Here is a 12215-nt window from a genome sequence, read left to right as displayed (position 1 = left end):
ATGAGAAAGCAGGGGTTCTTTGATGCACTATCCAGATATGTCTAATAGAGATGACCTAGAAACAGGTCCTCACTTGGATCATGTGAGCATCCCAGCTTGCATCCAGACTCTTCTAATCTTCCCTTAAAAATGGATTCTAGCATGGTACATTTATTATTCATCTCCCTCGCGCTCTCTTTTCCTCCCGTCTCTTTTTCTCCCGGCTTTCTCCCCCCACCCCCTTCTCCTCTACTCCTCACTTTGCCTCATTAACCCCTGGTCGTGGTGAATTAGAATGGGAACGCCGAGGTAGTGAATGAGTGCCGTGCAGTGCAGTCACACGCTGTTGGACCGGGCTAAAGTGCATTAGCACTGAGATTATCGTCGGGCTGAACTGCTACATAGGAGCCCACTGTAACTTACCCAGAGATTTAGAAGTGATTAGTTTTGAATGCATTGCTTTACACTGGTGAAATTACTGGGTAATAGTTGGCGCTGAGTTTAAGTGGAGACATCCACTAAGATTTGAATTGAAGTACAACTTGCGGTACTTCATCGTGTCCCTTATTGACGCCTGTGCTTGGCAGTAAGGTATAAACGTGGATCATGGGTGGATTGTAGGATAAAGGTGGAGTTAGAGACACTGGTTTAATGAGACTGTGTGGGAGTTGGGATGGCATTAAATATTTTAAGAAGACCCCTCATTACTGTCTACCTTTACAACCTAAGTGCTAAAGCCCTGTTTCTAAGATGTGAAAGTATGTGTGTGTGTGTGTGCAAGGTTGTGCACGTACTTTTACATGCAAACCTTTAACATGTATGTACATTTCCTGTGTCTGCCCTTTCTTTAATGAGAGAAAATGATTAAAGAAAAATAGCGACCACGACATCTCATCTCCACACACACACACACACGCTCAACTATTATCAGGGAGAGGGATCTTTGATCACAGAAGGAAACAGACAGACAGAGTGGAAAGAGAATATGTGAGCAGCAGATGAAACAGAGAAAATGAGAGAGAGAACAGAAGCGGAGAGGCGACGCGAAGAAGCAATGGATGATTCCTTTTATTAATTCATAATTGTAGTTTTACACTGGCTATTTGAGTGAGAATTAGATTTATGGATGCCTTTTAGATATTTTTTTAAAACTTAAAATATCCAACAATCTATACTGCTGTTTCTCTCACACTGATAAAAAGCAGAGGTGGCAGCATCCGAGGCCTGAAGTCACACATGCATGTTATATTCCCCGTGTGAAATTCTGCAATGACACCCTCCAAGGCTCCGAGTGTGAGCGTCCACAGGGAGATGATGTGCGCTTTGCTTTGTCGGGTTGAGTGTAGCCACACAAGAGGACATGCCAACAGATGGGAGAAAGACTGGGGCTGGTAATGACGAGAGATAATTGATATCCACACGCGTCAGCAGGACACACACATATGTGGAGAGACACACTCATTCTCAAAACCTGACGAATGCGCGGTGTTTTCTTGTACAGATGTAAAAACACGCGGACTTGCATTCACCCTGTAGTCGCTCTGGGTAGGACAGCAGAGGCCAAACACCATACAACATCGTCCTCTGCACGTGGAGCTAGCTGGCCGGCTACTAATTCATTTGATTAAGTTGATTTCACGCTAAGTTGCATGCTAGTGGCGAGAAAGATATACTCTATATGCTTGGCTTGTCACAGCTTAACAGGGCTGTATGTAATCGGAAAATCACCATTTGAAAGTCGGGAGAGAGGGTAAACCGCTGCAGAAAATGATACATTTTGCTGTTAATTTGGGAACATCCTCATAAGATTGGATGACTGATGGGTCTCTGCGACCGAGCTAAATTAAGTGGAAAAGACTCGGTGTTAAATGCAAAGTGTAATTTATCCGTTTTGTCTTGAGCGCCGGGTCTTAACTTTCTATTCCCTCTACCGTATCGGATCCCTTTCATCGTTCTCCGTCTCTTTCTCATCCGTTCTGCATTTGTTTGTGACTACAGGCAGTTGTGTGAACTAATGACCGAAGAGCTACCAAACGTCTGCACAAAGCCAGCCTCTGTGCCGCTGCCCCCCATACAACTCGTGGCGCGGCTGGCTGAGCCAAGTGATGACACAACCCCCCTTTAAAGTCACTCGGCCATATAACACACACACACACACACACACACACACACACACACACACACACACACCTTCTCTCCTTCCTGACTTCATCTACTGGTCAAATATTATTGGTGTGTTTCCACAGTGTGTTCATTTGTGCCTTTTTGGGTGGAGGTCCGGCCCCTAAAGGCTGGGAGGTGGACAGAGACATTTAAATGCAAACCACACAGAAACACACACGAGGGGGAGTTTGACAGGGCAGCATTATGCACCAGTAGAATAACAATCATCAGTCAATTAGGCCGTGACATGGTCTCTTGATGATGACACCGGCGGTCCCAGTGGAATACATCCCTGACTCCACACAGCAATACTCACGTACGTCACTGTCACTCTTTATTAACCCCTACAATGCCACGTGACCAGTGTAGTGAATGTAAAAACAAAGTGATGTATGTATTTAATTAGATTTGTTAGATTAGCATTAGGTGACTATTATTGTTTAGATTGTAGCTGCCTGGTGGATGCCGTCATCCTCTCGTCTTTACAGATAACAGAGCTGATAGGGGTTCATGTTCTTGCTCAAGGAGACCTCAGCAGAACCAATGCTAATTAGTTTACAGAAACACTTTGACTGGTGCAGAGGTCAGTCATGTTATCTTTTGGTTGCGAGACATTTACACTCTGCTGCCCTCGGCTTAACGAATGCCTGTTTGAAGGACATTTATTCTGCATTGAGGAACTTCTTTTTAATCTATTTCACTTTTACAGTATGGTTTTGCTTTTGTTACACTAGACATTTAAGTCATATGTTGGAAACCGACATGCTGTTCGATGCCTCGAGGTTGCTTCATCGATGCCCCCCCGTCAGATGAATGGCGGCAACTTCCCACCGCAGCACCACCTGAGCCTGGCGCGGCCACAATGGGCACGCAGCGGGCACTGGGGGCTCCTACCACCTGGCACACTGGCCGCATACACACGGCAGATGGCTCAAATCGACCCCCCCCGGAGGAGGGCGCAGCTGAGGAATCCTAAAGCGTGTTTGCGTGTAAATGTGTGTGCAGTTTTGAAAAACAAGCACTTACAATAGGTATTGGATTATCGACTAGGATCCTCTCTTTTGTCTGGTGGTGTGAGCCCACCTATTGAGATTATGTATGTGTGCGCGAGCGTGTGATGGTCATGCTGAATGCCCTCGCATTGTCAATGCTCAACAGCGCCTTAAAGTGCAGGAAGTGGCCGAGAGAACCACCCAATTTTCAGTTGAATGTCCATCTGCTGACTGCTTTACAACACAGACAGAGGCGGCTTAGTTACGGTGTTTCTTTAGACGAGGAAACTTGAAAAGGAGGATGTGTGAGTGAGATATAAAAACAGTATGTAAAGCTGCCGTGCTTACAGATGAACGGCAACACACGGCCGAGCCAAGCAGACAGAAATAATGAAACCGTCAAAGGGAATGAAGGCTTTTAATCCTAAATATTAAGTGCAGCGTGTTGCCAGTATCGCCGCTGTGTCCTTGACCGCAGTGGTATCCAGATGACCGCTGGAATTAGTTAATCACCTCAGTGGACATCGCCTCTCTTTATCACTTCCTTCTCTGCTACGCCTCCTCTTGCTCTCCTCTCTATCTGCTCCATCTTTATATCTATCTCCCTTCCTCTCCCTGTATCTCCTATCGTTGCACCATCAAACCAGCACTCATTAGTGAAAGCTTTCCCCTGTATGCGTGTGTCTGAGTGTGTGTGAGTGTGTGTGCATGGCCAACAGAGCACAGAGGGACTTCATTAGTGCATTAAACATGTTGTTTGTGCCACCGTCGTGTTGCTCCAGACAACCTTGAGCATTGGAGTTGGTTAAAAATAGAAGTGGAGATGACAAAGCATATCAAAGCACTTCAAGTCCAGCCAAATGAGAAATGAAGGGACGCTTCAGGTAAAATAACAGTGCTTAAAAAAGAAACATCTTTGAGTACACTGATGAAGAAAAGATCCATTTGGCAGACAGCCATGATGATAAAAGTTTTCCCATCGTTTTTTTTGTGCCGGCAAACACTGGAGGAGTGGAGTGGATGAATTGACAAATACTGACAATCCTCTCCACTCTCGTCCTCTCAAAGTAAGACAGAAAAACAGACCAGAAAGCTGCCTCCTCTTAGCACAGTCATCCATCTTACCAATATTCTCCCCGTTTCTACCCCTATCTCCCTTCAGCACCCTCAGTCGTGGCTATATAAACAGCATTCAATGCTAGTGCTCTCCAGGGGAAAGTGTAGGAAGAGGAATGCGCTCCATCACGGCATCATGGTCTGCGTGCACTCCCATTAAACTGCCAGGAGCTAACAACACACTCAGGTAGAAACGGGTCCTGATGACTCAAACATCTTATTCTACTGATAAGATAACACGCAGCACACATATAAAATCACTTATAGAAGCAATGACACAGAGTGGAAGAGGACGAATGCCTGGCGGATCAGTGAGGAACTATCTGTTATCACACGCTACTAATTCAGTTGCTCCGTTTCCATTTTTCCATCTCTCATCATCTCTTCATTACTTTGCTTTTTTTTTTTTCTCTTTCTCCCTTTACTGTCGTTATTTTTCTGGCAGAGCTGTAAGTTTGTGTGAATGTGTGTGCGTGTGTGTCTGCTAGAATGTTTTAGATATTGTTCCCTTCTATGCAAATTGAATATTTTCCAAGACCAGATTTCTTGTTGTTTTGGGATTTTCTGTCTGAAACAGAAGGCAGCCAAAAGAACTGCAGGCTCTTTGGCTCCGTTGTTACACACACACACACACACACACACACACACACACACACACAAATAAATAAACACACAAATGCATAACAAACACACGTAAAAAACAACACACCTCAGCAACCTGCCGTAGCATTGCTTTCTCAGGTGTTCCACAGAGTGCACAGCAGCACAGAAGAAGAGACATGTGACGACAGCTAAATAAATAAGGGGACTACTGCCAAGCTAAGTGAATGGGTGTCACTTTGACAAATGCACAGCGCTGAATCTTAGTCAACACTGTATTGTTTGTTGTCTCTCGCTCCCTCATAAATACAAACACACATATTCGCACACAAATCCATGCCATCACAGGCGTACACATTATTATGCGTACTGTGAGTGACAAACACACAAACACTGCGTGCATACACAAACAGGCATTAAAAGCACACAAACACACGGGCTGATTATACATTCATAATATTGAATGGATGACAGGTCTTGTGCAGTGCGGCGAGAAATTCTAATGAGGTACCATCTAACCGTCGTCCATAGACTGGATATACATATACACACACACACACACACACACACACACACACACACACGCGCACACACAAAGACATGACACATAATAACTAATATTCAGGCTGCACATTAGCATGTTGCACAGATAGAATCGTAATGATGGTACATTGTAAGAGTGTACATCTCACATACAATCACCATGTCTACCAAGGCTCAACCCAACATTAATGTTTCATTTACAGTTAACATGGTGTCATTTAGGAGCTTTCTCATTCCTCCACAAGAGGATGCAGCCGCTGCAGAAGTGTGGCCAAAATATGCACCTGATGTTGACACAAACCGCTAGTCTCAAAATGTAATAAAAAAAAAAATTAAATTTGAAATTAACTGCTAAAGAAATTAACTGCTAAAGATGCTCTCCGAAGGGAAAGTTTAACTGAAAGTCAAACTCTAACAGAACACGGAAAGTGAATTGGTCCATCCATCAGCGCTCTATCCCTCTGTCCTAGCCTCCATCTATACCCACCTGGATTAATCCACGCTACACAGCTGACCAGAACAGAAAAGCCATTCAGCAGTCAGAGCTGTTGGATTGATTGAAGGCGAGCTCTTAAAATTAGAGGCAGTATGATGCGTAAGGATACAGCAGTAACATTTTATGTGTGACGTGACTAACATGACAATCGATGAGGGGGTGTAGCCACAGACTTGCTTCAAATTGCTTGTTAAACGAACATGTTTTAAAGAGGCACTTGAATGCCCTGTTGGAAATGGCCACTAGCGAGAAAAATGGAGTTGACTGCATTTAATCTTGGTGTAAAAAAAGTCCATGCAAAGTGCTCAGTGTAAACGCACAACGATTAAGCTGCAAGCACACAGTTCATTAAGTGAACAATAACCATCACTAGTGGAAAATCTACTCGCTATTCCAAACAAAACTTTGCATCCATTTTTGCTAAATTTCCTAGAAATGATAAGCACCAAAAAAGCAAGTTTGCGTTACACTTTACTACACGCTCAAAATCAACCAAAACAAAAAACAAACCAACACGTCATTTAAATGGAAAAAAAGGAAGACTGGATATAAAAAAATATGGGAGAAATAAAATCATTCCTACCTTCTTCAGTTTGCCATTACGCGTGCCAACAAAAGCCACGGTGTTGCCACGGTAGTCGTACGCCGCCACCGAGGTCATGCCGTCATCTTTGTCGATGAAGAGGGGGGTGCCCTCGATGGTGCTGGTTCCACCCAGAGGCTGGTTGAAGTCCTGGCCACAGAAGTTATCGTCTATCTGCAGCGGCTGGAGGAAAAAAGACAAAAGACAATCAGACGAGAGCCCTCACAGAAGAACACAACTGTTCAAAATTCAATTCTGAAGCAGAGGATGTCATTTCATAGTATTCATTTTGTACCCTAATAACTAAAAAAAAAACACGAAAGTGAACGAGGCTTTCTATGTGTCGTGTGTGTCAATTGTGTATTAAGATGTTCTAAAAGATGCCACACAGTCTATTTTATCATTTTTTTTGTATTTTGAAGCCTTATTTTGGTTAAACAGCTCAAAGCCTAGAGAGAAGGAGGACTATGAGAGAACAGGGAATGAAACATGACAAAGGTCCAGATCAAGCCCAAGACATCAAGCGCCTCAGCGCAGTGATTTCCAAGGACGCCCCTCAAAAAACTTAAAAGCAGCAGAGCGGTCTGTAAGTCCACTCACAGTGGGAATAAAGACGAATAAAGACGGGCGATATGTGCCTCATTTTCATCGCTTTTACTTGATTATCCTAAATGTTAACATGAGCCATTCATAAACACACTCATTTCTTTCCGGCACAATGCCACCGTGCAAAACCTTCTGCATATTGTAAAGCATTCAGTCACGGCGGTTACATGGCGGTTATGCTGGTGACCATGTGACAATATCTGGAGCATTCCCATGTCACGAGGGGCCCATCGCCCCGGGCGATCCACTGACCCTTAAAGTGCCTTAACCAGTCACCACACACAGCATACTCGGTTGCCTATGAAGTAGGGTTTAAATGGCACAGACAATGAATGGTTTGTTAAACTAACACATGTTGTGCTTTTGTAGAAATTGGCTGATTTTGATAAGCCACACACATGCCAAATATTTATCTTTTTCCAGCTTCTCAAATGTGAGAATGTGTTGTTTTTCTCTGTTTTGTATCATCATTGTAAATTCATCATCTTTGGGTTTTTAACAAAATGAGCAACTAATTGAAATCGTCACGATTATAGATAATGAAAGTACCAAGTAATAATGAAAGTGATAATGAAAGTACCAAGTTTTCTACCAGCCCAAGGTTTGATGATTAAAACGTTTGTGTGTGAATACAAAAAAAAGCACTTTTTGTTACTACTTTGGTAATACTGGGTTTGACTGAAACCAAATGTGTGCAGGCAAGACTGCGGGCATGTGTGTGTGTGTGTGTGTGTCAGACGGGAGGCTGCTGATTGACTGCTAAAGTGTGGAACTGAATGGGCGTCAGTGTGTATCAACCAGAGCCAACAGACGCATGCGAGTCTCTCACACACACACGGAGTGTGTAAATGGCGGTGTAATCCAGAGTCTTATCACTACATCATCTGATTGATCCACACAGGAGAAAAGATAACACCCCCCTCCCTCACACACTCTACTTCCCGATCTGCCTAAATTGCCTGCAGCTCAGCACATGTCAATAACCAGTTATTCGGCCTTTTTCTACTTTCTCACTCTTTTTCTCCGTCTGCTCCCAGCTGATACAGTTACTGAACAAACATCAATATCCCCTCCCCCCTGTTTTTTCTACCTCCTTCCATCCATCCATCTCTTCTTGCCTAATCGCTTTGCATCTCCCTCTTCATCCATCCCTCCTTGGCAAGTCTCCATCTCTTGCTCAGTCACTATTTCTTCGTCCGTCCCTCACGCACCTCTTTGGACCTGCATTATGTTCTCCAAAGGATCGGGGCAGTGCAGGGTGGTGGGCTTATCAACTGGAATGCTCTGCTTTTCTTCCTTTGCACAGTGATCAGTCACATGGTAAAAGTAAAGTGTGTGGTTGTGTGTGTGTGTGTGTGTGTGTGTGTGTGTGTGTGTGTGTGTGTGTGTGTGTGTGCGCGCGTTTGACAAAGTGAGAGACAGGAACACACACAGCCATTACCTGAAACAACCTTCTTTTGTAACAACTAATGGCTAAGGGGCAATTTCTTTCCTCGGAACAAAGGAGACTGACAGAAACACACGTGAGGACTTGTAAACCTGCGCGCACGCACGCACGCACGCGCACACGCACGCGCACACACACGCGCACATGCACACACACACACACACACACCACTTCCAGTTTTTTGGCTACAAGTAACAAAACAATTCCCATCGTCTTCATATGACATACAACTAGGGGCCATAATTTTTAACTCATATAGTCATGGGAGAGAAATCCATCAATTTGGACTTCAGCCACACACACACACACACACACACACACACACACACACACACACACGCAGTCAGCCTAAGGAAACCAAGTTAAAAGGGTTAATCCATCTTCTATGGAGGAGACTCACAGTCGAAAAATACTGTATACAGTAGCCCCGAGAGTCCATAAGGGTTAACACAGACCACTACACACACAATGCACACCCACACACACAGTAGTCTCTAGGTCTCCCTGGGGTACTGGAGGGTAAAGGTGCTAAAGCTTTCCAGCAGGTCTGGACGGTTTAAACAGCATAGATCAGCGTGGAATAAAGGGTGTTGCCCTTGAGGTTGGAAACCATTTTAATGGAGGCAACATTCTTATGTTGGTTCTGCAATTTAAGGCCTAAAAGATCCCCACGTGAATTGCAGCTGCTATTCACAATGGAAAGAATATTTTCCTCTGTGGTCTCGGCAGGGTTATTGGCTGGAGACCGTATTTAACATTCTGTGTTTTCAAAGATGCAAAACTCCGCCGGGGATGAAAGAGTTAAGCCAACAACCTTCCACTGACTTTGGCAGCAGGGTCTTAGAAATGCAGAAGAGGAGGTTTCTTGTTTTGATTTGAGCAGGGTGCATGTGGTGTTGAATGAATTTGTGGATTTGCACTTCACTGGGGCTTGGTCTTCTCTTCTAAAAACCCCGTACCAAAAAAAAAAGAAAAAGGGATGTGTGTGTGTGACACTAGTACTGTTTTAATCACTTCTTATCCATTATTTCACAAAGATGTGGGCAGTTGTCAAAAAAATGTATTTTGTACTTTTGTGGGTCTACCGATCAACTGCTTCGGCTCAAACTTTTAAGGAAATTGCAAAAGTTCCAGAAGCCCATAGTTTTGTCTGACCAACACTCCAAAACCCTTTTCAGTTTATCATCATACAAGACCAAGAACAGAACATATCTTGCTTAAAAAACTGTTGCCGATTAATATTCTTTCGTTCAACCGATTAATTAATCGACAGATCGTTTAGGCTCTGCTGCATATTCACAAGACGAGCACGTAAATCTTCCTAAACCGTGATCTTTAGTGGGAGTTTCGAAAGGGTTAACATACAGTCTTAGAGTGAAGCATTATACTTTACGTATGGTATGGTCAGCTGATATTCAAGGTCAGAGATATAACCCAGATACTGCTGATAATATATGAGGATTGCACACAAAGACACACACACACCAAAAATATATATATATATATATATATATATATATATATATCCATATATACACACACACACAAACCCAGAGTGGTCTCCAGATAACAGCTAGAGGTCACGCATGTTGCTGGTTAACAGCAGCAACGGTGGTGGTTTCCCCCGAGTGGAGCTGCTTCAGCCAATTCACATTGCAAAACGATGAAATATAGTCATTCATATGGCACCAAACACGGGTGTGCACACATCTCAGCCCACAATAACACTGACTGATTGCAGATGTGTGCTGGTCGCACTGAAGGAAATGGTTGAATAATCATCCCCCTATGATTGCTATTCCTTTAACGTATTACGTCAAGAAAATATGTCTGGGCACACATAGCGCCGACCACAAGTGGAATTTGTCAATATACTAACCTCCATTCACATGGAGGCGGGAGAATGCAATATGGGCTTATGTAGAGGAGCGAGGTGTTGTTGTTTGAATACGCTGCTGTGAATCATGGCTATTGGGGTGGAAGGAAAACATGTGTGGCAAACACAAAAAAACATGCATTTGGCAGCGAGAATTAATTAGGCAGCACGTCGCATTAACAAGCGCTATGTTTCTCCATAAAAACCTGTTTGTGCAGAATAAAAACTCAAAAAAATAGCTTGTTTTATCACGGAGAGCTAAAAAGGAGTGAAAGAGGACATAAGTGGCTGGTGTTAATGCTGACGGCATGGTTTCAAGACAAGCCTGCAATTTGTCTGTATCTGTGGCTGTGTGTGTTTGTGCATGCATATGTGTGTGTGTGTCAGAGAAAAAGAGCAATGATGCTTCTCTCCTTACCAGTCAACGACCGTCTCATCATCAAGCCAACAGACAAACACATTTTTAGAATCCCCCATTTCTGACAGTCTAAAAAAAATTACGTGTGTGTGTGTGTGTGTGTGTGTGTGCATGCGCGCATATATGAACAGGAAAGAAGTGAAAGATAAGTTGACAGCAGGAAACAAAGACTATCTGGCAACTACCTGCAAGAGAGGTTCCTCTGCAGTATTCCACCTTGTTTTCATATCAGATGATAAAGATACACTCGCTCGCACGCACGCACGCACACGCACAGAGTACTTGGAGTATGTTGGCAGATGCAGGTGCCTTTTTTCTGATATGCGTGTGTGCAGCAATGTGTGCAGCAATGTGTGCTTTCGGTTGGCTCCAAGCAGAGAGAGCGATTCTGGGTGAGGCAGCTCATAAATTACCCAGAAATCTCAGCGGGGGCCTTGAACTCATTGCTGGAGTTTCTGCATGAAGAATAAACAGGTGAAGCACTGCAGAGTTTGTGTGCGTGTGTGTGCACGCCCTCGTGTTGCTTTATAAAGCAGGAGAGCAACCAAGCATCTGATGGTATCCATAGTTGCACATTCATAATGCAAAGTTTGTGTGTGTGGTCAAAGTTAGTCTACATCACTGTCAAGGAATATAGGTCCCTCTCTTATATACTTGTATTTAGCCAGACGCAAAAGAGAATGAAATAATGCATGGCAGCCACACACACACACACACACACACACACACACACACACACACACACACACACACACACACACACACACACACACACACACACACACACAGCCTACTGACCTCAAACCGGGTCAAAGTGACACAGTTGTGCCACAAAACAGGGTTTGTACACAGTAGAAAGTAGCATGGAGGCCAGTTACGGTGGTTACTTATCTTTTATGTCTGTTGTAATGTTTATTTTCTGTTAGGAAGAGATGCTTTTTGGCTAACAAAACACACAGAGAGAACAAAAGCGATAACATTACAATATCTGTTACTTGTTCGGTCTCTATATAACTGTCCAAATCCCGGTTGATTTAATTTATTACATATTCACTCTTCAGATTATCACGCCAGGAAAAGGGGTTAAATGAGTGCCGTGTTTCCATCGCTGCCGATAGGAGCTGGAGCTGATGAACACCTGTGACTACTAAAGAGTCATTTGTCGGAATGAATGCCGATTGTAACCTTTCCCACTAAAGACAAACGCCAGATGGTCGTGGATGTCAGTGGGTTTTTCATCCAGTGGGAAATGGGGCTCTACAGGCCTCACGACGCTCGCTTACTCTGACATTTCTTCGATGGACAGCACTGACACCAGGACTCAACAGCTGCAAGTCAACTGTTGGACAACACACACACACACACACACACACACACACACACACACACACACACA

At 43.8% G+C, this 12215-nt stretch overlaps 1 protein-coding gene across 2 annotated transcripts in view; it reads right to left on the bottom strand.

The window, feature by feature from the left end:
* Positions 1–12: 12 nt before the first annotated feature.
* Positions 13–12215, bottom strand: part of LOC116396292 (plexin-A1-like) — a 62080-nt gene continuing 49877 nt past the window's right edge. For both annotated transcript variants that reach the window (XM_031870842.1, XM_031870924.1), the window contains exon 3: positions 13–6655. In XM_031870842.1, coding sequence (XP_031726702.1) covers positions 6407–6655 — 249 coding nt within the window. In that variant the 3' untranslated portion in view covers positions 13–6406. The remainder of the gene's footprint in view (positions 6656–12215) is intronic.

Source organism: Anarrhichthys ocellatus, unplaced genomic scaffold (genome assembly GCF_004355925.1).
Source record: "Anarrhichthys ocellatus isolate YVR2014 unplaced genomic scaffold, GSC_Weel_1.0 scaffold1, whole genome shotgun sequence".
NCBI classification, from domain to species: domain Eukaryota; kingdom Metazoa; phylum Chordata; class Actinopteri; order Perciformes; family Anarhichadidae; genus Anarrhichthys; species Anarrhichthys ocellatus.
This window is presented reverse-complemented; position numbering and strand designations above follow the sequence as displayed.